This window comes from Papio anubis, chromosome 5 (assembly GCF_008728515.1).
Source record: "Papio anubis isolate 15944 chromosome 5, Panubis1.0, whole genome shotgun sequence".
NCBI classification, from domain to species: domain Eukaryota; kingdom Metazoa; phylum Chordata; class Mammalia; order Primates; family Cercopithecidae; genus Papio; species Papio anubis.
Genome location: NC_044980.1, coordinates 16,607,692 through 16,634,458, shown reverse-complemented (window position 1 = coordinate 16,634,458; position 26,767 = coordinate 16,607,692). Strand labels below are relative to the sequence as shown.

The 26,767-nt window shown below is 41.1% G+C and overlaps 1 protein-coding gene across 1 annotated transcript in view; it reads right to left on the bottom strand.

Annotated features, from left to right (window-relative positions):
- Positions 1 to 286: 286 nt before the first annotated feature.
- The window catches only part of BASP1 (brain abundant membrane attached signal protein 1), a 60,552-nt gene continuing 34,071 nt past the window's right edge, over positions 287 to 26,767 (bottom strand). Inside the window, exon 2 of the mRNA XM_021939251.2 lies at positions 287 to 1,907. Within this exon, the coding sequence (XP_021794943.2) occupies positions 1,218 to 1,898 (681 nt within the window). The 5' untranslated portion in view covers positions 1,899 to 1,907 and the 3' untranslated portion in view covers positions 287 to 1,217. The remainder of the gene's footprint in view (positions 1,908 to 26,767) is intronic.

Below are 26,767 nucleotides of genomic sequence, written 5' to 3'. Positions count from 1 at the left end.
AGCTACTTTTTTCAACAAATAATGTTCACATTTTTTTTTTTTTTAATAGAGGTGGGGTCTCACTATCTTACTCAGGCTGGTCCTCAACTCTTGGGCTCAAGCCATCCACCCACCTCGGCCTCCCAAAAGTGCTGGGATTACAGGTGTGATCCACCGTGACCGGTCTGTTTTTTGCTTCTATCCAAATATATTCAGAAAAATGGCCAATACAGTGCTCTGTTCTCTGATAAAGTGGGTATTGAGAGGGACTAGAGAAGTAAAACAAACAAACAAAACACCCAATAGTCTTTATTACTTCTTTTTAATTGTTTAACTTTATTACTGTTGCACCATTTATACAATTACATATAATTTCAATGCATCCATTGTACATTTTTTTGTTTTTTTATTTGTTTTTTTTTTTCCATTTTCCAATGAGTGGTGTGTTGGTGTCTGTGACACAGAATGGAAGAGAAACTGGAACTGCAATGAACGCAGACTTTTTTTTTTTTTTTTTTCATTTCCACTGACCAATAAACAGAACTACAGGTGCACCCAACCACGGACATGCATTAACTCGTCATGAGAAATCTAGGTAGGCTAAGTAGGATGAGAGAATGTTTGTCACTCCCAAAAATATCTGGAGAGGAAGAATGGAGGATTGGCATTGAGATCCATGTGGACAAGCTAAGTGGGCTCTGTCTGAAAGCTGGCATTCATCCACAACATTAAAAAAATATCAAAATAAGAAAGGCTGTAAATTAAAAAGAAAACACAGAAAATACTGCTCTCATAAAGATCTGATTGCCTTGGCACAGGCCCTGTGGGCAGAATCAAACGCATCACTCCCAACTCCCATTGCAGAAGAAAAGCTATTCAACTCTCAGCGGTGGAGGAGTGCATGTGGCGGCAGTTTCAGGTACAAACGATGTACTGCACTTTCAGACGCGATCTTGGAAATCCAGGACTTCTTGGTAAAGTTGACTGAAGGTATATTAGATATTTCCCCACAAAAATACTATTTGGATTCTCCCACCCCCTCCCTCCCTTGATGGGACAACATCCTTTATTTTTCCTTGGGCAATACATATCATTACTTCCAATTTGAAACAAGTTAGTATAGGAGAGAGAGAGAGGAGAGATAGGAGAGGCGAGAGAGAGAGAGGAGATAGAGAGATAGTGAGAGAGAGAGAGGAGATTGTTTTAAGTGGTATTATTTTTCCTATAGGCTGTCCTTGTCACTCTTTCACGGCTACGGTTTGATCGGAATTAGCTGCCGGGGCCTCCACCGGCTTGGGCTCTTCTGCGGAGGCTGCGGGGGCCTGGGCCTTGGGTGTGGAACTAGGCGCTTCCGTGGCTGCGGGGGTCTCCTTGGAAGAGGGGGCAGCCTCCGAGCTGCCGGGTTTTGAGTCTGAAGCGGGGGCCCCGTCACTTTTGGTCTCCTGGGCGGCAGGAGCTGCGGGCGCCTCAGTCTTTTTGGGTTCCCCTTCCTCCTTGCTGGGCTCCTCCCCGGCAGCAGGGGCCGCGCTCTCGGCCGGGGCCGCAGCGGCCTCGGCAGCTTTGGGGGCCTCGCCGCCCGCAGCGGGGCCGGGGGCCGCCTGCTCCTGCTCGGGCGCCTTCGGGGGCTCAGCCTTGGCCTCCGCCGCGCCCTCCGTCTTCTCGGGCTCCGCCTTCGGGGCCTCCTCCTTGGCGGCCGCCGCGTCCTTCTCGCCCTCCTTCTCCTCGGCCTTGCCCTCGGCGTCCTGGTCGGGCTTCTTGCCCTCCTTGGCCTCGGCGGGCTCCGCAGCCGCCTGGGGCTCGCTCTCCTTCGGGGTTCCCTCCTCTTCCGTCGCTGCGCCCTCAGCCTTCTTGTCTTTGTCCTTGGCTTTCTCGTCGTTCACATTGTAGCCCTTCTTCTTCTTGCTGAGCTTGCCTCCCATCTTGGAGTTCTGGAAGCAAACACAAAACAAAACAAAATGGGGGTTACTACACAAGTGTGGGGACCACAAAAAGCTGCATTTTGCAAAGCATGGGGTTCTGGGCCTGCTGCACTGCACACCCCAAAGGGGTGGCACGGTAAACTGCAGTTACGCACAGTTAAATTCAATTTATTCATGTATTTACTTTTGAGACAGGGTCTCCCTGTGTTACCCAGGCTGGAGTGCCGTGGTGAGATCTCGTCTCACTGCAGCCTCCACCTCCTGGGCTCAGGGGATCCTCCCGCCTCAGCCTCCCGCACAGCTGGGCCCACAGGTACACCCACCATGCCCGGGTAATCAGTTAAATTATTATATTACACTGTTATTACACAATTGAAAGTAAAAAAAATTAAAACTCAAAAATATTAAGGAACTCAGTTAAGTGGGTTCTGCCACAATTTTAAATGAGTTTTTAAAACAATATGTCAAGAAATTACGGAGCTCAGCTGTGGAGCTTCTAATCATAGCCAGTTGAGGGAATAATAAGCTGAGATCAAAGAATCAGTGATTAGAGGCAAAGCTTGTCAACCCTTGAGAGGAGGAGCACTATCTGTTTCTCATCTGCCATCCCATGTCTGATGCAAACACCAAGCCTGGAACAGGCGTGTGCAGCATGGCAGGGGCAGCCATCTTAGACCCAGGCTAGAGCTACAGAAAGGCGTCGCAATTTTAAAATGCTTGCTGGAGAAACTGCACAGCTGTAATAAAGCACAAATCACAGATTTCTAGAAAATAATCTCAAACTACAATCTCTCTCTGCTACATATGTGTGTGTTTTGTATCAGCAAACACATCTTCAAACACGTAAAGTAAACAGGATTCAGTCTATCTTCTTACCAAGCAGGGGCAGTTATGAAAATGCCAGTGTCTCCTGCTGGCTGTGTCTGACATCAATTCATTTCAAGGTATTTTCAGCTTAAAAAAAAAACAGTTCCATAGTAACATAAAATTGTTCTTCATTATCAATTTCCTGGTTAGAATTCAAACTATAAATGCACGTTCAATGGTCATTAACAACCATCTTGAGGCTGCTGCTTTCATTCTGGCACAAGAAACCCTATTTGTATTTGAATCTTGAATTTCTCTCCACTGAAAACCAAGCATTAAACCAGATAAATAATAAATTATAAATTTATAAATAATAAATTTCTTCCAGAACCATGGCCATAGCTAAACAGGCTCTTGGTGTCTTTTTTTTTTCTTCAAGTCCATTTTTCTGTCACCACACATCAGTGAAAACCCGCTGAAATGTTGCTTTTGCAAAGAAAATTGGTTGCTTTTCCTGGATGAAGCATGGCAGAAATCACATTATACTATCCTCGTTAGTCCCACAAATGAGAAGAGCCCAGGAGAAGGCGTCAGCCTCACCGTAGACCCCAAAAGGGAGGTTAGAAAGAGTAGGGCGGACCACCTGGTTTTGCCCAGGTCAGGTCCACTGGCAGAACTGTACATAACTCCTTTGCCAGCTTTGCAAATGTAGACATCCCTCATTTAGAAGAGAAAGATTTGCTGTTTATTTATTACCTCCTTGGAATCAAGATTCATGACAGTGAAATAACCTACATTTATCTTATTAAAAGTCAAGTTTTAGGTGGAAGAAAATGATTCTTCAGTCAAAATTTTTCTCACCACTCTATATGCTAATTTATCTGGAATGACTTCAGTAGTTGGGGAAAGAGAAAAGCAACAAACTGAAATTTGACTAAAATACTATTCATATTCTCAAGAAAGGTCTTTTTTTTTTTTAGCTAAGATTCTTACATGTCCTTCTTTTTAGAAAAAGGAGGGGCAATTAGTCATAACCTGCTTCAGACAGGCTCTATTGGATTTAACTTTTGATTATTTCTCCCTCAAAAGGAGAAACAAACGTATGTGGCGAAAAATACAATTAAATATACTTTCATCCTCTAAGCAATCACACAGCAGTACATGAAAATATAAAGACATAAACTGGATCAGTATTTTAAACTGTAGTTTATAACTCTTCCATGGAATTCTTGTCAGATGCACGAATGGCCTATACCAAATATAATTTCAGCTCCGATATTTCAAGATACATTTGGGTCCCTTAGGTTGAGCTAAATAAGAAACAGGAAACCTAACAAGTCTGCCTTTAGGATCTTCTCTCAATCCAGTAATAGAAACCAATACACCAACTTAGAAATTACAGACGCTAAGATAACGTGCAAACATAGGGGGTACTGTAAGTATAATATGGGTGCTGCTTTCCGACACCCACAGCATGAAATTCTATACAGCAATCCCCACAGGTTTAAAGTCATGTTGGGTTACAAACCTAAAATCTGAGTTACTAAAATTGGCTTCTCTGACACACAGTTAAGGACACATTCTAGTCTTTGTTTTATGCCCAGCTGCGATTTGTTTCTGGGTCAAAAATGAACACACATAATCAAGTTATAAGTAAGAAAATATGTCTCAATCCAGTTTGTTTTTCAAATAAAGTTAACAAACGCCCCTGGCGTTTTGCTAATTTACCTCTACTGATTATATTGAGGTATCAGAGGGAGGCTCATAGGACCCACCTGAACCCTGAAAAGGCAGGATTATCTCATTATTTCCCAAGACCATATGGGTGAAGACCTTGCCTACAACATCTATTAACTGTTTCCTAGGTATCAAGCACAATCCTACTCACAAATATATTACATACAATATGTGATCTCAACAGCACCATGGAGTAGTATGCTATTCATTCACCTTCTTCTTTTACTCATGAGGAAATCCTACTAGCTGAGTTCGTGGAGCTGTACTACAAGCAAAGGCCAAGTCCAGCAAAATTCAGTAAGGCAGGAAGGCACCAGAGAGGGAGTAGAAGGAACTCCGCTGAGAAGCCGGCAATGGGGCAAAGCTCTCAGCCCGGTAATGTTACACACCTGGGTTACAAGGATGGTGCCACCTGGGGTAGCTCAGAAGTTGAGGGAATAAGGAAGAAATTCAGTATTTCGAGTATCCTCTGCCTCTCAACGTTTCATCTTCCTATTTGCCAGAGGAGCTTTTTACCAAGAGAAAGCAATGAGCATACAGTTTAAATTATTTCATTCCTTTCTTTCTTTCTTTTCTCTTTTTTTTCTTTTAGACAGAGTCTCAGTCTGTCACCTAGGCCGGAGTGCAGCAGCAGCACAATCTGGGCTCACTGCAACCTCTGCCTCCCCAGGTTCAAGCAATTCTCCTGCCTCAGCCTCCCGAGTAGCTGAGATTACAGGAGTCTGCCACCACGCCCAGCTAATTTTTGTATCTTTAGCATAGATGAGGTTTCACCATGTTGGCCAGGCTGGTCTTGAACTCCTGACCTCAGATGATCCGCCCACCTCGCCCTCCTGAAGTGCTGGGATTACAGGTGTGAGCCACCATGCCCAGACGATTTCGTTCATTTCTGTTACTTCTAATTTTGAAAGAAATCATTTGGTACAGAAAGTTAGACGTTGGAACTTCTAAGATTAAAATAAAGCAGTTAAAAAAAATATGGCAACAGGTAATCCATGCTGAGAGTCACTAAACCAAAGCTCTACTGAAAGGGCCGAGACTGACTTTGCATTTCTCCACAATTAGGAAATTCACTAGAAACTGAGCAGCACAGCAACAAAATTCAGACCAATGCTGAATGCACTGACCTCAGCTCTATGTGTTTATGTATTAACCAAACACTAAAACTGACCTCTGTTATGACGTCTCAGAAAAAAGCAAATTCTGAAGCTGTCCTTTGAAGACCGGGTGTGGTGGCTCACACCTGTAATCCCAGCACTTTAGGAGGCCGAGGTGGGTGGACCACTTGAGGTCAGGAGTTCAAGACCATTGTGGCCAACATGGCAAAACCCCATCTCTACAAAAATTACAAAAATTAGCCAGGCGTGGTGGTGCGCACCTATCATCCCAGCTACTCAGGAGGCTTGAACCCGGGAGACGGAGGTTGCAGCGAGCACAGCCACTGCGCTCTGGCCTGAGCAGCAGAGCAAGACTCTGTCTCAAAAACAAACAAACAAACAAACAAAAAAGCTGTCCTTTAAAGAAACTCGATGCCACAAGGGCCAAAATGACAGGCTTACCGATTAATATTGCCATAGAAAATAACCATAAACAGTAGGAGAGAGAGGAATTTCACTGAGTTTAATCTGGTAAATATTGGACAAGAATTGAATTTCAAGGAGACTTTGGACATTGGGTCATGGCAGGGTATAAAAATCCCACCTCGCAGGAGAATGGCGTAAACCCAGGAGGCGGAGCTTGCAGTGAGCTGAGATCCGGCCACTGCACTCCAGCCTGGGTGACAGAGCCAGACTCCGTCTCAAAAAAAAAAAAAAAAAAAAAAAAAAATCCCACCCCCACAGCACACCCACCCAGAATCCTTGGGCAAGTTATTTAATCTCATTGTCCTTTCGTTTCCTTTAAAATAATTTTTTTTAAAACGTCAATTTCATGGGAATTTAATGTGAGGCCATGTGAATACAACATTTTACATTTCCACGGCCTGCAAAAACGTTAGTTCCTTGCCCCATCATTTAATTTGAAAATTCTTAGGTAATTCTTTGCTTGTAAACTCCAACAGAATAGTTAGAACACAGGTTCCACACACCAAGTTCTAGAATCAGGAGCACCACAATGAAAAGAACATTTAACATCTTTTAAAAATATTTAATGTGATCAGAAAGATGTTTGGTATGTGTGTTCCATGCATGCCCCTGCTGGTTCTATTTGAAAAAGAAGTTTTTGCAGTTATCTGTTGTCACCATACTGTAAGGGTAAAATCTCTACTTCTTCGATCTGAATATTTTACCTACTTAAGATTAATATTTTACCTGTTAAATATGTTAACAGTCCATTCTACCAAGAAATCAGTTTCTACACAGAGATTAAAAACCAGATTAGTGGGCCGGGCGCGGTGGCTCAAGCCTGTAATCCCAGCACTTTGGGAGGCCGAGACGGGCGGATCACGAGGTCAGGAGATCGACACCATCCTGGCTAACACGGTGAAACCCCGTCTCTACTAAAAAATACAAAAAACTAGCCGGGCGTGGTGACGGGCGCCTGTAGTCCCAGCTACTCCGGAGGCTGAGGCAGGAGAATGGCGTGAACCCGGGAGGCGGAGCTTGCAGTGAGCTGAGATCCGGCCACTGCACTCCAGCCTGGGTGCCAGAGCGAGACTCCGTCTCAAAAAAAAAAAAAAAAAAAAAAAACCAGATTAGTTATATCCACTCCTCCCAGTTAGAACGAGTATTGGAGTGATCAGAGAAACAGAAGAGGGGGCTGGTGTGGTTGCTCACGCCTATAATCCCAGCACTTTGGGAGGCCGAGGCGGGCGGATCACCTAAGGTTGGGAGTTCGAGACCAGCCTGACCAACACGGAGAAACCCCGTCTCTACTAAAAATACAAAAAATTAGCCAGGTGTGGTGGTACATGCCTATAACCCCAGCTACTCGGGAGGCTGAGGCAGGAGAATCGCTTGAACCTGGGAAGTGGAAGTGGCGGTGAGCCGAGATTGCGCCATTGCACTCCAGCCTGGGCAACAAGAGCAAAACTCTTGTCTCAAAAAACAAAAATAAAGAAAAAGAAGAAATGTAATTCCATTTTTTGCTGTCCCCTCACCCACCTCTTCATCACTTGGTCCAAGGAAACAAGAGAAAAGTGTTTTGATCACCAAGATGGAAAAGGAATCCCAATTCTTTTACTCATTTAATGCCTCAAATTTCATATGTAAAGGGTAAAAACCTGGTCTGCACCTTATCTTGGCTAATAAGCTGAACACACCATGTTTATGAGTGAAGCTAACATTGTCAAATATCACTTTGTTTTGCCACTTCCAACAGAAGAATATTGTTCTTTTATCATACGTCAAATAGCTTAATAACGATACTAACTTATATCTTTAAAATCCCCCACAACTATCTTGTGACTACTTTTATTCCCTTCCACCTTATAAAACCAAGGCTCCATCTAATTAATCTCATCTGGCTAGAAACAGATATTCTGGAAGAACTGTGTTAAAGTTCTGCTTTTTGGTGAAGAGAGAAGAGAATGTGCTATTCGAGCACCGTGAGTTGATCAGAGCAACCTGGGCTGGAAAGCAGGAAAATCAGAGGGAGGCCTGGAAAGGTCAGAGGGAGGGTTGGAGGTGATTACCCATCACACCAGTCTGGTCCTTTTTTGCCTACACCTGCCAGGAAACTCAAACAGCGTTTGCATCCGTGGAATACATACCTATCACCTTCTGAGCCTCACTTCCTATAACTGATGTTAGCTTAGACTACACACTCAGTCCTGACACAAATCTTTCTTTGCTTATTGGCAGCAAATCCTGTTCCCTAATAAATGAAAGTGTACATTTATGAACGTTCGTGAAACTTCTAAAGACGAGTTTCTCTAACTTCTTTATGCCTAGGAAGGCACATAAAAGAGCAACTTCATAGCTAGGTAGGCAAGGTAAGGTGAAGTTTTTTTGTTTGTTTGTTTTTGTCCTCAGAGACAACTACACTTTAGTTTCTTCAGAGGACCTGGTTAAAAAAATAAATAAAAATAAAGAACGAACATATGGCCTAAAAAATATGTTTTAATTCTTCCTCCAAAGGAAATTAAAATAATTCTGTTGAGTCTTAGAGCTAACAAGTATTTCTTATTTTACAGAAGAAAATCCTATTTATAAGATTAATGTTCAACTTCATAGGAGGAAAAAAATGTGGTCCTATGCATTTCTATAATAGCAAACCAAAAAAAAAAAAAAAAAGTAAATTCGTTCTTACTATTGAGAGCTTAAATTTAATATGAAAATTTCTTTGGGAGAGTAAAGGTGAGAAATAATTTGAAATCTGATGTTATAATAAAGACACTCTGTAATAAAAACAATCTCCTCTACCAAGTTTTCCAATTGCTTGTTCCTTTTTCTCCAGGAAGCCTGTCAGGGAACACAGAAGATACTCCTTATCCATTCAAATCTTCTGCTGTGTTTATTTTGTACACAGAATCCACAGGATGCACTGGGTACAAATCCCTTCTGTACAAGCTTAATAGCTAAGAATTTCACTAAACCACTTCAGTTCTTACAAACTATAATAGGATCCCCTCTGTACACACTTAATAGTAAATAATTTCACTAAACAACCATGATTTGGCTGCTGACATGACCAGCTCATCCAGAACTTTCCTAATACACACTTACATTTTTTCTTACCTTAAACCACTCCAATAGCACAGCCTACTGTATTAAAATTCAGTCTTTCAGTTTGAGAAAATAAAGGTGGAAGAGTAGATAGCAAAATGCCATATAAGAAAAAATAAATTGGCCGGGCGCGGTGGCTCAAGCCTGTAATCCCAGCACTTTGGGAGGCCGAGACGGGCGGATCACGAGGTCAGGAGATCAAGACCATCCTGGCTGACACGGTGAAACCCCGTCTCTACTAAAAAATACAAAAACTTAGCCGGGCGAAGTGGCGGGCGCCTGTAGTCCCAGCTACTCAGGAGGCTGAGGCAGGAGAATGGCGCAAACCCGGGAGGTGGAGCTTGCAGTGAGCTGAGATCCGGCCACTGCACTCCAGCCTGGGCGACAGAGCGAGACTCCGACTCAAAAAAAAAAAAAAAAAAAAGAAAAAAGAAATTATGAAATATTTTATTTGTTTGACTTTTGTCAAAAACAAGTCACCTAGCACTCAGTATGAAGTGTGCTAAAAATGGTAGGTGTGCTGGGGGTTGGTCTCCACTGTCAACAAACTGCTATGAGACTCAGTGGTCACCCTCTGGATCTCAAATTTCCTAATCAGTAAAACGAAGATACTTAAGGAGCATTCTCTTTCTAGGGGGAAAAGTAATTTTACGAATGCTTCTGGCACTAAATAAAATGCAATGCAAGATTTTTTAAAAAGTGGTATTATCAATAGAGTTCAATATATCTGCTAATCACTATCATAAAAACATATCATCTTACACCCTAAAGATTAAATTGACAACCAGCTGCTATTACTATGATTAGATGTCTTCATACATCATTTCACTATGTGAAGCTTGCTGAAAATTAGAAATAAAAAAATAATTTTAAAAAGCAAAAAAAAAAGGGCTGGGAGCGGTGGCTCATGCCTGCAATCCCAGCACTTTGGGAGGCCAAGGTGGGAAGATCACAAGGTTAAGAGTTCAAGAGAAGCCTGGCCAACATGGCGAAACCTTGTCTCTACTAAAAATACAAAAATTAGCCAGGAGCAGAGTGCTTGTGCTTATAATCCCAGCTATTTGGGAGGCTGAGGCAGGAGAATCGCTTGAACCCAGGAGGTAGAGATTGCAGTGGGCTGAGATGGTGCCACTGCACTCCAGCCTGGGGCCTGGTGACAGAGCAAGACTTCGTCTCAAAAAAAAAAAAAAAAAAAGGCAAAAAAATACAAATAAAAACGGTAACATGACATCCAAATATTTATTAAAGCATAGAATGTTTTTTAACGTTTTCAATTATATTTAGAAAATATTTTCAGAATCATGTGTCAACTCTGTAAGGAATGAGTCAGGATGGAATGGCTCACTGAAGACATCTCAGATAGACTCATAACTGTCAGAAAAGTCAGGTTTCATCAGCTTCGCTCACGCACAACTAGTTCACAGTGCCCTGGTTGTGGAAGACACTCTGTTGTTTCCCCTTTACCTACTTTGATGGGTCATCTGCCAACCACTGGTGGTCCTGCCTTGCAAGACCTGCCCTGTGCCCAAGCTCTTTGAGCAAGCATGCTTCCTGAAAATAACCAAACCGTCTTTTCCTTTTATGCGATGCTAAGTAATATCAGCCTACAGATACTTTAAATTATCCTTTCAAATACAGTTTAAATCAATCTCACAAGGGCTAATCACAATTCTCGAAAACTAATGTGATATTCAGTTAGTGTTAAGTAGAAATGTTAAGAAAAACAAAGTGCAAAAAGTTCTCAGGCCCAAATTTCTAGCACAATACAACCACTTACAAAACACGGGTATATCACCATTTTTACAGAGCTATCCACAGGCAACATTTTGAAAGATTATGTGTGGAGTTCCTGCATTGGGAAAGAGTTCCAGGTCAGATATAGCCTTTTTTTTTTTTTTTTTTTTTTTTTTTTTTTTTAAAGACAGGATCTCGCTGTTGTCACCCAGGCTGGAGTGCAGTGGCGCGATCTCGGCTCACTGCAACTTGCACCTCTCGGTTCAAGTGATTCTCGTGCCTCAGCCTCCTGAGTAGCTGGGATTACCTGTGCACCACCACACCTGGCTAATTTTTGTATTTTTAGTATTTTAGTAGAGATGGGGTTTCACCATGTTGGCCAAGCTGGTCTCAAACTCCTGACCTCAGGTGATTCGCTTGCCTCAGACACCCAAAGTGCTGGGATTACAGGCGTGAGCCACCATGCCCCGCCCCAGATATAGCTTTTAATGCCAACTTTAGGAATATCAACAAGGAGGTCACGGTGAATTCAAACACAACAAGCTGAAGATTCATTACTCTTATATGAACAAGAGCAAGAGTGAAAATGAGATAAGGAGAGAGGGAGACAAAACAGAGCAAGCAAGGGAGGGAGAGGTGGGGAAGGAACAGAGATAACGCCTCTCATTTTGAATACTCTTTTCATCCTCCTTAAAACTGCTTTTTCTGAAAATCTACTCCTCCACCAGACATAATCTTTTTCTGCATTTTTAGCTTATGGAAATTGAAGCCACATATACTGTTTCTTAAACTTCTCTAGCAGGACACTGTCAGAGGCACACTAGAGTGAAAATTTCTCGCACTGTAGGATTTAAAGCATACCTCCATTCTGCCCCAAAGTGACAGCAACGGTGTATGAATTGGGAATCCCAAGCGGGTGGTGTCCCTTGCTCTCTGATGCTACCAGAGGAACCCAATTTGACCCACAACTGCTGTGGCAAGTGGGGTCACTGAACTGACCTGGTCTTCAGCAGGACTTATTATGTCCTTAATAGAAGACACTTCTACCCCTTGCAGTGACTAAGCGTTCTCAAATCCCTTTGCTGGTATCGAGTGAAAACACATGGGTCAGTCCTGCTGCCTATGCATTCTTTGGGCTTAGGTCAAGACACTTGCAGTATTTTTTTTTTTTTTTTTTTTTGAGACGGAGTCTCACGCTGTCGCCCAGGCTGGAGTGCAGTGGCCGGATCTCAGCTCACTGCAAGCTCCGCCTCCCGGGTTCACGCCATTCTCCGGCCTCAGCCTCCCGAGTAGCTGGGACTACAGGCGCTGCCACCTCGCCCGGCTATTTTTTGTATTTCTTAGTAGAGACGGGGTTTCACCGTGTTAGCCAGGATGGTCTCGATCTCCTGACCTCGTGATCCGCCCATCTCGGCCTCCCAAAGTGCTGGGATTACAGGCTTGAGCCACCGCGCCCGGCCGACACTTGCAGTATTTAAAGACACATGAAGGCACAACCCTATATATCAGAATGGTATCTAATTAACATTTGAGCTGGAAGTTGTTCTAACAGCTTTCCAATGAAATGTGAGCTTTCTGAAAGCTATCATTTATTACTTCCTTTCTTTAGTCTTTTAAATAGAACACTTATTAAATAGGTTGTTTGGACATAGGAGAGCGAGAAAGGTAGACATGTTGGCTCAAAAGGAGTATCAAGTAGGAAAAACAATAGTGTTACCATTACCACCTTTAAGAGGATTTCAGTGCTTTGTGGCATGTCTAAGTGATGACATGGCATCAGGCTTCCAAAAGATGCCCTCTAGAGACCAGGGTCATCCAAATAGCTCTCAAGAGCTCTTCTGCATTTTGATGGCAAGCAAAATCATTGGTAATGAAATGTTAATGCTTATCTCAGCCTACATACTTAATTTTAGAAGGTTTGATATGCAGACGCTCACCATTTGTGGACTGTTGAAACTTCATTTCAGTAGCACTTTGTTGGTTATATCCATTACTTAATATGTTATCCAAGTCGTTGCATTAAATGGGTTTTTGGATGAAAAATGCAAGTCCCCAATATACCACTGCCCTTCTTCAGAAAATGCAACCTTGCACAATGACACAATTTCCAGGAGTTATCCACCCCCAGGCCAAGGGGGTTACCTGCACTGTGTCCTTCCCATAATTACCACATACTCCACGACATCTCCAATTTGATTTTTCATTAACACGTTTTTACATTTACGTTGCTCTGTCAATGGACAACAACATGGTTCTGTAATGTAGTAAGAATCATTAGCATACATTAACGGCTATATAAAATAAGAAAATGACATCAAATTTCTCCATATGATCTGAAAGTTACTATGTTCACTACTTTACATGCCATTCCTACTTATATCTTCTTTCCCTGGATTATTATAATATCTAAGCACTTCCTATATAGGGCAGTTTGAATCATACAAAGGTCCTATCCACTACAAAGTTTTCTACTTTGAAAATGCAAATTTGGATTTATTACCATTTCATCTAGAACCAGCGGAATAAAGTTATTAAGGATGAGATCAGACAGATGATAATGGAGAAGATGGCTCCAAGTCTATAGCAAAACCCAACATAAATATGTAACAATATGTGTCAGAGACTGGAGTGTTATTTCTGGTTTGATTGCAGCTTCATCATGCAATCAAGACAAGAAGTCATCTCCTTTTCATTCTGTTTCCCTCTTATAACCAGAAAAAAATATATCTGCTTACAAAGATGCAGAAAATGAATCAAAGTTTCATGATAAAGTTCAGTATGTGGCTGCAGCATATTAACTGTGTACCCTTGGACAAGCAACTGTCATCTACTAATTCAGAGCTGCAAAAGTTAACAAGGATTATATACCAGCCAATTCACTAACAATTTTTTTTAAGTAACACATAAACTTACAACTGAGTTGCATCTACATGCAAATCCATCACCAACAAGTTGGGTTTATAATTATGCAAGTGGAAAGAATGCAAGTTATTGGTCAAACCTACCTGAAGCAAATGTTGGAATAAGAGGGAAAAAAATTCTTTTTTACATAAAGAAAAGAATTTACAAAGAATGAAAAAGCACAACACATACAAAGTATTTTCAATACTATCAGAAGAAAGAAATCTAAAATATTTATGTCCAGCAATTTCTATTTCCAACAAATGACTGGCCCTTTTCTTTTAAAAGGTTGAAATTTTTATTCTAAAAGAGGAAAGTGAAATAAAGGTAATGTAGCCCATGTGTATTTTTAGTATTCCAACCAGTATGTGCTCTGTCGCAGTGACTTGTCAAGTCTTCAGTGCCTGGTGGCAATTTCCATTGTTGAAATTATTGTTGTCGGTGTCTGATTCAGCCAAGGCTCATACTTAGCAATTCTAATAACATCCCCATCATTTGGAGGATGCAGATGTCCTCTCGGGAGAGGACACTATCTTAAGAGCTGCCAACCCATGCCTAAGTTTCTAGGTAAACCTTTGAAATATCATAAGTAAAAACTGAGAGAAAACATTCAAGACAATTTATTACCTTGTCACAATAAAAATGTTCATCAGTGTAAAAAAGTATGATAAAGATATGCAACAAACTTGAGGGAACAAAGTACACATACGCAGAGCAGCACACACTCACACTCCTACAACCAAATTTTCCCAAAGAGGTGATCAGAAGAGTTCCATCTACAAAATCAGAAACTCCCTGATACAAAAGAAGCTGAATCACAAGAAACGCCTCCATTATTCTTCATGAAGCCCAGTCTAGCCCTGCACACACACCGGCACAGGGTCTTTGGGGATCTTTCGTCAAAAATCCAAAATGCATAAACATCTGAGGTGAGAGACGTTCATTACTTTAATTTTATCTTTCACATTTTATTCAAAAATTGTAATACCAGGTGGGGTGCAGTGGCTTATGCCTGTAATCCCAGGACTTTGGGAGGCCGAGGCAAGAGGATCACTTGAGCCCAGGAGTTTGAGACCAGCCTGGGCAAAACAGTGACACCCTGTCTCTTTTAAAAAAGGAAAGAAAAGAAATGTTTAAAAATATATATATAATACTACTTTGTACCCCATAAAGATACACAATGAGACTCTGTCACAATATAATTTGTAGAAGTCAGCATCCAGAGTGATTTCAATTAGTCTAGAAAAATAGACTTGATCGGGGCCGGGCGCAGGGACTCACGCCTGTAATCCCAGCACTTTGGGAGGCGGAGGCGGGCGGGTCACGAGGTTAGGAGATCGAGACCATTCTGGCTAATATGGTGAAACCCCGTTTCTACTAAAAATACAAAAAATTGGCCAGGCACGGTGGCGTGCTCCTGTAGTCCCAGCTACTCGGGAGGCTGAGGCAGGAGAATGGCGTGAACCCGGGAGGTGGAGCTTGCAGTGAGCTGAGATCGCGCCACTGCACTCCAGCCTGGGCGACAGAGCGAGACTCTCTCTCAAAAAAAAAAAAAAAAATAGATTTGATCTTAGTGAGAAAATATCTTTTTTGAACTGTGCGCTAGGTGTAAGACGTGACAGGGAACATGAGTGAGTGAAGAGCCTACTCTAGCAAGAGGGAGAAGGCATGAAGACAATTAAAATATAAATGAGAGTAAGTCAGGCTCTATCAGGAGAAGGAAAAGCAACGGTTTCACCAGAAGAGATGACGATTAGTTGAGATCAGGATCAGAAAGGTTTATAGAGAAGGTAGAGTCTGAGGCAGTAGAAATATAAAAAATACTTATTCATATACACTCAGCATAAGACTGTTTTGATACTTATCTTTACACATATCGACTCATTAGTTATCCCACCAGTTTTACGAGGGAGAAATTATTACTATCCCCACTTTAGCATGAAGAAACTAAGACACATAGCAGGTACATAACTTACCCAGGATCAACCAACCAGTTATTTGTGAAGGTGTGAGGTGAATACAGGCACTCTGGCTCACTCAACCAGGTTAACATTAAGGTCTCTTAGCCATCATGATAAGTTGCCCTGAAGAACAAATACGCTTTCTGCAGATGAGGATGCGGAAATGCAAAGTGTTTATGTCAAAGGGAACAAAGAGGAAATATCCAATTGAGATTATCAGAAAACCCTATTGATATTTAAGAGGAAGGAGAGGACTCTCATATACTAGGAATAAGAAAAGATGGACTCTAAATCTATAAAGATTGCCTCATAGGGAAAATATCTCTACTTAGATGACAGAAAGCAGAAAAACAGCTCTTGTAGGAGTTAGAAAGGAAAAGATTATGTCTCAAAAATCAAAAGAGAAAATTTTACAAAGCAGCTTGGAGGAGGCACATGCTGCTACAAAAAGGTTACAAAAGATGAGAACAGAGATGGCGCAAACTGATCCAGTGACGGGCTGTCCACAACGGACCTCAGAGTCACTTCGATAAAGGAGTGAAGACACCTGCCTCTTTGAAAGGGCTCACAGAGCACAGAACGTGCCAGAAGAGAAAGCCACAATGGTCCATACCAAAGAGTGTGGTTAATGGCAGAAATGTGCCATTTTGGCAAGACTTTTATTTGTTTACAAGGATTTGCAAGAACTGAAAATATCTATGGGAAGATGGGATGAGACAAAGGATAAAAATCAAAACTAAAGTGGAAAGTTGAGGGAGGAATCTTGACAGGGCAAAGTTCTGGGAGACTCAGAAAGGCAAGTGGGGATGGTTGTTGAAGTGAAACACTTTGTTATGCAGATGGGGGAGGAGAGAAGCCAATGAGATAAATTCTAAATCGGATGGTTATTCCAACTCAACATGCTCTCTTTTACATGAATATGGTTAAATCTGAATTATTCCAGAGTAATGGCTCCACACGATCTCCACATAGTAAACGTTAGATCATGTATCTTTGAAATAGCCCTTTACCTTACAGTGTTTCATTGTGCAGTCACTTACCTTCTTAGTACTCTCTATTACAACACTTAGGATTTCTTAAGTACTGGGAAAAGGGGAGACATTTCAACAACTAAAATGCTGAAGAACTGCCACAGTGACCACTAAACCTGGAGAGGTCTCATTGTGAAACAACGGGTATGCAACAGTAAAGCAACAGGCTTGCTGCATTATAAATGGTTTTAGGAGCTTCTGAGATAAGGAAATGCACAGTCAGCATCCACATATGTATTCACTACATAAATGTAAAAAAACAAACCTTAATTCTTAAGAACTTCTTATTCTGTCCTTACTATGCAATCTGGTCTTAGTCTTTAGATAAACCATCTATCTTTGGTCATTTATCTAAATAATCATTGCCTAAGCCTTTTAAATTTTATTTATAAAATAGATTTTTAAAAAATTTTTAGAGATGGGGGGTCTCACTATATTTCCCAGCTGGTCTCAAACTCCTGAGCTCAAGCAATCCTCCCACCCTGGTCTCCCAAAGTGCTGGGATTACAGGTGTGAACCACCTGACCAGCCAGGCCTGCTTAACCCTTTTATATTGTTGTATTGTGTTCAAAGTTCTAGCAGTAAAATAGGCTTGCCTGACTTCACTTGAATCTTGACCTAGGGCGTTTCTTCAATATTTATTCAACATAAATCTGAGGCTTCAGAACAAAGATTTTGCTTCATGGTTGTTAATGCACAATGGGTACTTGATAAATATCACAGACTCACTACAGACTGAAACACCTAATTTTCAAATTATAAACTTGTAAGATGAAAGAGTCCATGACTGTAAGTTGGGTTATGTAACTTACCTTTCACTAGCAGTAGAAAAAAATAAATAAGCTAAATTATAATGGAAATTTCCATTGCATTAAATGAGACGTGGTCAAGTTCCAGGTACCATCCATGACCACAAACTCTCTGCCACTGGGATTCATCACATAATTAAAGACCAGAATGCAGAAATCACTGCAATGATATTGTCAAGATTTTTTTTCTTTTGTTACTATGTGCATATTGTAGAGACCAATTTTTCAAGGTGAATCTCCTAATTGATTCTACAAGATTTAACCATAAAACCCTGACTTGATAATGCTACTATAGAGGTGGCAGATAATAGTTAAGCTTCTCCTTGAAAGGGAAGGTTGACTGCATAGACACTAATGCAGAGGGTTTTTCCTTCTTTTTTAATACATCCTGCCACATGTAGCAAACACTATCACAAAGCATACATTATTCATTCTCATCCATAGTCTAATATGCTTTTTAGAGTCTGCTGTGTGTTCACATTGTTATTTATTTGCACTTAAAGGGTGGTCCTTTCAAAAGCCCCAGTTACTGCCGCCTAACATATGATTTTACATGAATCACCTGCTCTTTTGGTCAATAAAGAGAGTAAGTGAACCACAACCTTCTCAGGAAATGCAAACTGCAGAGATCATTTCTGTTCCATTTCTCTCTTTAATAGACCAGGAAACCAATATATCATATCACCACAACTAACTTAGAATTCTCCAAACAGAACTCAAAATAAGGCACAAGGAAAACATTTAGAGCAGTTGAGATATTTCTGCTGCTTCTTAATGGACTAGACAGACCATGATGGGCTTGCAGCCATTACAGGCTCGATCGATGTGGCCACCTAACAAAGACAGACTGGTGATTAGGGAGAAGAGGGGAGGCCTGCCTACTCCAGAAATAACTGCAATTTATTTCCTGTAATTCCTGTCTCCAAAAATAAAGGGCTGGTTCACACGTTTTATGACCACCTAAAATTCTTACATATTGACATTTTAATGTATCAATTTTTTTTGGCACCAACAGCAAATGTAGTATTTTTAGTCCTAAAGCTATTTCATATTTTAATGATTTTCAGTGAAAACCATCCTAAAATCCTTTATGTATGTCCTTGACACACTAAACAAAGAATCTGCTTTTTCCTTTGTCATGTTCAGTACTAACAGGGGTTTGGTAAATGTTTGCTAAATTAATAAAAGAATGTATTCAATCCAAAGATGAATAGTATGCTGATATGGTTTGGCTGTGTCCCCACCCAAATCTCATCTTGAATTGTAACTCCCACAATTCCCATGTGTACTGGAGGAACCCCGTGGGATGTGATTAAATTATGTGGGCAGGTATTTCCTGCACTGTTCTTGTGATGGTGAATGAGTCTCACGAGATTTGATAGTTTTAAAAATGGGAGTTCCCCTGCACAAGTTCTCTTTCTGCCTGCCGCCATCCATGTAAGATATGACTTGCTCCTCCTTGCCTTTCACCTTCCCCCATGATTGTGAGGCCTCCCTAGCCATGTGGAACTATAAGTCCAATAAACCTCTTTGTTTTGTAAATTGCCCAGTCTCTGATATCTTTATCAGCAGCATGAAAATGGACTACTACATATGCACTGTGCCATTTCCAGATTCTACTGCCGTGTTGAGTTCAAACAGCATGGTGTGACTTTCAATGACATCTGTCATCTGGCCCCTCCTTATAAATTCAAATCTCCCCAGATTTCTCAAGCAAATGCTTCACCCCAAATTGTCCATGCTCACTTTCTGCTCCACACTTTTGCCTTCTTCAAATTCAAGCCTTTTAGCTACCTAAGAAAACAGGCACTGAGCCACAAGGCAACACCCAAGGTGTGAATCCCAGAGGGCTGTGACATTTAAAAACATAACGGAGGGTATTTGTCCCCACCCGTGGAATTCCAGAGATGATGCATTTCATCCCCAGACTCGAGGATGAAACACAAACTAGAATTCAATACCAACTGCCCCTTACTCATGATGTGACTCAAAACAAAGTCACTTCAACCTCTTGTTTGCCAATATTTCTGTATAATGTGTCTAATAGTAGGAGTGAAATTTATGTATATAGGGATCATCTGAGAAGCTTGTTAAAAATACAGATGGGGGGAGTGTTATCTCTTTCCAGAGAGATTAATTAGTGGGCTCAGCATGAGTCCTAAGAACCTATTTTCTACCAAGTTGACCAGGTAACACCGAAACAAGTAGTGCAGGGGCCGCATGTTGAGAAATACATACACATAGCATTTGCAGTGACTTTGAATCAATGAATGCTTTTGCATCATCTGTAAAACCTGAAACATGAAAATCCCAAAGACCAGTGTGATTACTGCTGGTTACAAAGCTAAAAACAAGCACGGCAGAAAACCTAGCCAAGTCTAACTGAGAAGTGAGCGTGCACAAAACAGGTGGTGTTGGCCTCAGTGAAATCTCATCAGTATAGAGATGTACTGCCTTTGAGTTCTCTTTGCTACCAGAGCCGTAAATAAATTAGAATGACCCAGGCTTACTCCCCCTATCAGAATTTCCCCAGCAGCCAACTGCCATCTTGTTAGTACCATAGTTTAGCCAGAGGAGGCAAGATATAAGCAGCCTGTATGGAAAAGCAAGAGCAGTGTGAGCGATTTCAAGAACCCTCCGATACCAACACCAGGCTCTGGTAGCATCCCCTTGCTACCCCAGATGCTCCTGTCACTGGCGGGGGAAACACAGGAACAGTGCTGTTTGGCTCTGTAAGCTCCCTTCTTACACAACATGAGGCTTCCATTGTTTCAAGGTTTATAGCCTGCCCTGTGAGACAATACTGTTTTCAGAAGCCTCCATTTTAAGTAATTAAAGTTCACATTTCAGAAAACAGGTTTTCCTCTTTTAGTTCAAGCAGAACTTTGATGGCTTGCCAATAAGTTTTGGATCTTGATCCAATATATTCTGTGAAAAAAAGCACATAGGCAAGGGGGTGAGAGACCACGTTCAGCTATGTGACCTGGGGCAGGGAGTCAGCCTCAGTGAACACAACTTTGCCTACAGAAGAAAATAGAAGGGGAGGAGGTTGTTAGCATTAAATGGAATATTTGCAGTAAAGGATATAGTTCAGCTCGCCACACACACTAGGTATTCAGCACATTTTACCTTCCTTTACCTAGAACCATTTCCCAGCTCCATTCATGTAGAATAGAGAGTAACTCTGAATTTCAAGATTAAGTAAAAGATCGATGGAACCAATTACTACATTCAAAACAAGTAAACAATAGGAATTGATTCAATTACAACAAAAACAATCACTCTTCTTTTTGTTTTGTTTTTTAATCACTCTTTTTAATATTTAAATTCTAGGTTACAGCCTGCAATATCCATTATATAATCTGTAGGTTCTAAGAACAAGTAAATGTTACTAAATCTCACAATGATAAAAACAGCCTCCTCACACTGGTAAAAGATGAATGCCAACCAGGAATACAAGTGCCTGCATCCACTACAGAAAAATGTCTCCAAGAAACCATCAAAAGGGAGAATGAGCCTTAAAATGTGTTCTAAGTCCCAGGAGAGACTCTGTTTAAAGCAACCTCAGCAGACAGTGTCTCTTCCAAACTATTTCCATCTTACTGGCTTTAGGTTAGGTAGAAAAGTTGTGATGAAGGACCATGTGCCATATTCTGTTTCACCCAGTTCACCTGTTTGGGGTTCGGTCAAATTATCAGTAAACTTTTCCCTAGAAATATTTTTTTTTCTCCACCCACAGCTATAAAATCCTATATTCAAACACAAAGTAAAGAATTACTGGAGATCCTTCCTCAACCTTAGCATGCAATTCAGGCCACAAGTCAGCCACCACTATTTTTTTTCCTATAGGCTTAGAGAATCACTCTCCTTAGAAGAGGAGCCAACATCATTCATCGTACATGATTTTTAAAACTTGAATTTTTAAACAATTTCTGTTCAACTTGGGATTGAGTCTCATTACGGCCACGGAACTAGCTGCTGACATTAAACAAGCCACCGTTAACTTTCCGGGGTTGATTACTTCATTTGTAATACAGATGACTAGAATCGTATCCTTTATGTCTGTAATTTTTAGTTTTTGCATAAACGTGCAGTAATAATGTATACACACAACTAGATTCTATTGAGCACTCAAATTCACTTATTTATTTGAGAAATGACACGAACATCCAAATTCACTTATTTATTTGAGAAATGACACTCAAATTCACTTATTTATTTGAGAAATGACAGAAGCAGGGCACGCAAAGGTCGACCCTGACTGCCCATAGATCTTTCCATTCTACATCACAGAAAAACTATGACTCTTAAAAGGGTCAAAGGTAGCAGAACCAATGCTAGCCTGTGGGCTACATTCTGACAGTGTGGCTTAAACAATTTTAACAAGTAAACTACAACAGAAAAATCAATCTATTCTGCAAGAGTTAGAGTAGAAAAGAACTAGGCAGACTCCTAAATCTTTCCTAATGAAGTTTTCTGGACTCTCCTTGGAATGTCCTTCAAATTGCTTATGCTCTAAGATATGGGCCAAGGTACAAGCTGCAAAAAAGTGGGGTGCAGGCAAGTCATGTAGATATCAGACAAATGAGGAGCATGTGAAACCTCAGATGTCAACAGGAGGACACCTCAAGATTCCCTCAGCTGGGTGCAAATTCCTTCCGATTCAAAGGCCAAGTTTCTACCCTATACACTCAGCCCATGCCTCCTTCATGTGGGCATCTGGAGTTCCCTGTCTAGAAACCTACTCTGGTGTGTAGGACGTTGCTAAATGAAACATCTGGTGACAGCATTAGTCTTAAGCAATCATGAAATTGCAACAGGTATGTTTGAGGAAAGGCACAGTATCTCAATAGGAGTAAATGCAAACATATTGTCAACTTGAAACAGAAGGTGGAAGTGAAAGAGATGTATTTAACATGAGCAAATTTACCTGATTTATATAAACTGGTGAAATCAGCCTCAGTGAGGATTCTGAATGTTCTATTATTTACGTCCACAGCCAGCCTTGCACCCCCACAACTTCCTACCCTGTAACACCGTCAAGAGTGGTGAGTGATGTGTTACATGTTACAACACTTCCTGATCGACACCAGGCATCCAACATGGGGCAAGAGGTTTCAAAATACATAGTGGCTTCAGATTAGCACAGGTACCACAGATTCCACATGATTCTAACATGTTAAGGAAAATACGGAATAAAAGCTTGGAAAGTAATAGTAAACTATGACTCATGAGTCTGCTTTAATGGGGAAAAAACCTAGTGAACTTATAGTATTAAGTGGGTAGATTACTATGTCATTAACATGAGATGGAAGGACCTAAAATAGATTAAAAATTGAACCAAAGGGAAGGATTTTTGTTAGAACAGCATGTCCTAGCTCTTGTGAACCTACACCTGTCCCTCACATCTCTAAGATTTCTTCTATAAAATAAATGGATTGAGCCACTTCATCTCTAAAATTCTACGTATCTCAAACACTAATACAATAAACACCAATATACAAAGATTTGCAGGTCCAAGACAGTTTACATGTTTGGAACAATGGGTCCAAATAAGCAAATAAATAAAATGTTGCCAGTTAGAATAAATGATCATGTAACATGAGGAGGGGAATATATCAAAGCTACACCTTCCTCGGTTAGAAGAAAGCAGAGGAAGCAGAGGGTGAATTGAAATTATCTACGACCACCTGCAAAGAGGGAACATTTACCAAGATACCCGTCAGTCTCAGAAAATTCTTACTTCCTTTGGTGTCAACTGAAATCATCTGTCCAATGTGGGATCTGTCGCAATAAGGATATCCAACATAGATGGTGCTTTAAGATTTATTCTCTCTGTTTTTATATTGGGCCTCTTTTTCTTATTCAAACCTAAAATGTCTTCAGATCAGTCCATACTAAATTTAAGTATTCCAGATGACAGGATTCATACTTTGTAGTGATTCAAAGCTGGGTTCTGCAAATCTTCTCCAATTAAAATCTGATAAATAAATGTGATTATTCAAAAACTGTATTGAGTACCATGATACACTGAAGATCTGTTGCAAACTGAATGCTTTTATCAACTTACCTGCCTTTACTCATTCACACAGACTTATTCCGTTTGTAACATAGCTTTGAAAGTGACAGAACTGCATTTCCAAAAAAACTACGCTAAAATCCAGACCATTATCTAAGTCAGGCAAAAGTGTCTCCCTTTACTTGGAATTACTGAATCTTGACTGTGATAGGTCATCCTAATAGATTCATAGCACTCCCCAAACTCAGTCCACAAGCCCCACCTTGTAACACTGCCATGCATGAGTGCAGCTTGCCTGGAAAGGAAAAGGCACTTTAAAAATGAACACAAAAGATGAATTACAATTATGTTAGCAGATATTTGTTTTTCCAATTACAAATAAATGAGAACTAACGGCTAAAAAGAAGAGAATCTGCTTATGACTATTGGCAATTTAATTATTCTCATTTGTCATAATCAACACTAATTTACCTTCAAGATGCTAAAGTTTTCCTGGTTTGTTCTCTGAGAAAAGAAAAATATTTTCCCTTAAAGATCTAGTCTGGTTTAAATTACCAAAAACTCTCCAGTATAGTACAAATGGAGATTTGTAATCCAAACACATCCTAAATCTATCAACATGCAAGTTCTACTTATAATGCTTTTCCAAAATAGCTATGTACATCTTCTGCATAACACAAATAAAAACACTAGATATAGTAACTAATGTTGAAGGATTTCTCTGTTCCATAAAGCCTCCCGAATGTGTCGGTGGCCTTCTCATCACTGGTGAGTAAAACACATGTAAATTAATTAGGCCGGGCGCGGTGGCTCACGCCTGTAATCCCAGCACTTTGGGAGGCCGAGGCAGGTGGATCACGAGGTCAGGAGATCAAGACCGTCCTGGCTAACACGATGAAACCCCGTTTCTACTAAAAATACAAAAAGTTAGCCGGGCGTGGTGGCAGGCACCTGTGGTCCCAGCTACTCAGAAGGCTGAGGCAGGAGAATGGTGTGAACCTGGGAGGCGGAGTTTGCAATGAGCCAAGATCGCGCCACTGTACTCCAGCCTGGGTGACAGAGCGAGAATCCATCTCAAAAAAAAAAAAACAAAAAAACAAAAAAACAAAAACCAAAACCATGTAAATTTGTTAATAAAGCGGGTATCCAAGCTCTCCCTTGATCACAGATTGCAGTCTGTAACCCCCAGTATTGGGATGCACACAGGTGGTGGTCAAAGCAACATAAACTTCTCAATTTGGTAACTGAGGGTCTTCATGATTAAGACAATAGTTTTGAAATACATGGGTCATTCTGAGAGACTGGGAAGGACCATGATTAATCAGAATTCCAAAAAGACTACACAGAAAAAAACAAAATAGAGAAGAAAGTGGGGAATCTAATGTCATAGTTTGCATCTGTTCTCCTGAAACCATCATTACACTTGAAAAAGATAATTATAAGCCAGACATAGTAGCTCATGCCTGTAATCCCAGCACTTTGGGAGGCCAAGGTATGAGGATGACTTCAGTCCAGGAGTTCCAGACCAGCCTGGGAAACATAGTGAGATCCCCATCTCTACAAAAAACACAAAAAATTAGCTGGGCAGGGTGGTGTACGCCTGTACTCTCAGCTACTGGGAGGGGCTAAGGTGGGAGAATTGCTTGAGCCCAGGAGGGTGAGGCTGCAGTGAGCCATTATCATGCCACTGCACTGCCTGAGTGACAGAGAGAGATCCTGTCTTAAATAATAAACAAATAAATAAATAATCACTATAGAAATAAGTCATTTTTAAAGTAACTAAATATTGTGAACTTTGAAAATAACGAAAAATAATTGATTTTACGATTTTGTCAGATTATTTTACTTGCCAGATTATGAGCTAGACATTCTAGAATTAGTCTTCTCTTCTAGAGCAGAGGTCACTACACTGGGCTGCCTGATTTTTTTTTAAATAAAGTTTTATTGAAACACAGCCATGGCCATTCATTGACGTATTATCAGTAAGTGCTTTCACACTGCAAGAACGGAGTTGAGGAACTGCAACAGAAACTGCATGGCTGGGAAAGTCTACAGTACTTATTATCTAGCCCTTTAAGAAAAACTTGACTGACTCCTGTCCGGAGTCTTAGACGAACGTACTTCACCAGTGACTCAGTTCCTATGATCAGATGAGAGTGTGATTCAGGTCTAAAGGATGCTGCAAAGATTAATCGGGCACTTTTTGGTTTGCAACAATATTATCAGTGAAAAACAATGTCACATGGGAACTTTTTAAGATGGGGAAACAAGATAGTCTTTTTGTTTCTTAACTCTAATTCCTTCTTCTATGTATTCTGCCTGAGAGCAAACAGACAGGTTGCTACACAGCACGTACCAGGTCAAAAACTCTGGACAGGCGGTTAAACTCCCCAGGAGGTGTGGTGCCAAGGCACAAAATCCACAGAGAACAGCTCCAAAACACATGCTTGGGTGTCAGGCAAGAGTTCCATCCCTTTCTGCTGCACGGCACAGAGCAAGTCACCTACCCTCTGAGCCTGTTGATTCACAATTACGAAATAGGGATAATAATACCTTTACATGAGAGGGGATTTACAAAAATTAAATAAGACAATAAAGACTTAAAGAAAACACAGCTGTTTCTTATCATGAGCTTACTCCCCAGTCACAGCCTCCATTTAATTCTCCCCAGACCTAGCTTTCTCATCTCCAAGTCCCAGTCTAAGCTCCTCTCCTCTGCCCTCTGTCCATGACTTCCTCCAAAGGTTTAAGGGGCTGTCACCCTTGGCGCTCATCAATTCCGTCTTGGTGCACTTCCTGGGAGACCCATCCAGTTGAAGGGTTTTGAAAGCCCTCTGGGATGCTGAGGATTCTTTGTCTACACTCTACAGCCCACTGGATTATTTCTTGAGCTTCAGATTCATGCACACAGTGGTCTACAATTGATTCAACAGAATATCCTTCGAACTCAACATTTCCCCAAGTGAGCTCATCACTACCTTTCTCACCTACCCGAACCTTCTCCTTCTCCTGTGCTCCCTCCCAAGAGACTAGAACCACATCCACCCCATTGCCCAGCCAGAAATGTGGGGGTCTTGCTGAACCAACTTTCACCACTACCACCACCACTACCCTCACATCCAATGCTTATGTTCTTCTTCCACTAAAGTATGTTCGTAACTCCACTGCTAGGTCCTAGAAAACAAAATATGAGCTGAAATACTGCA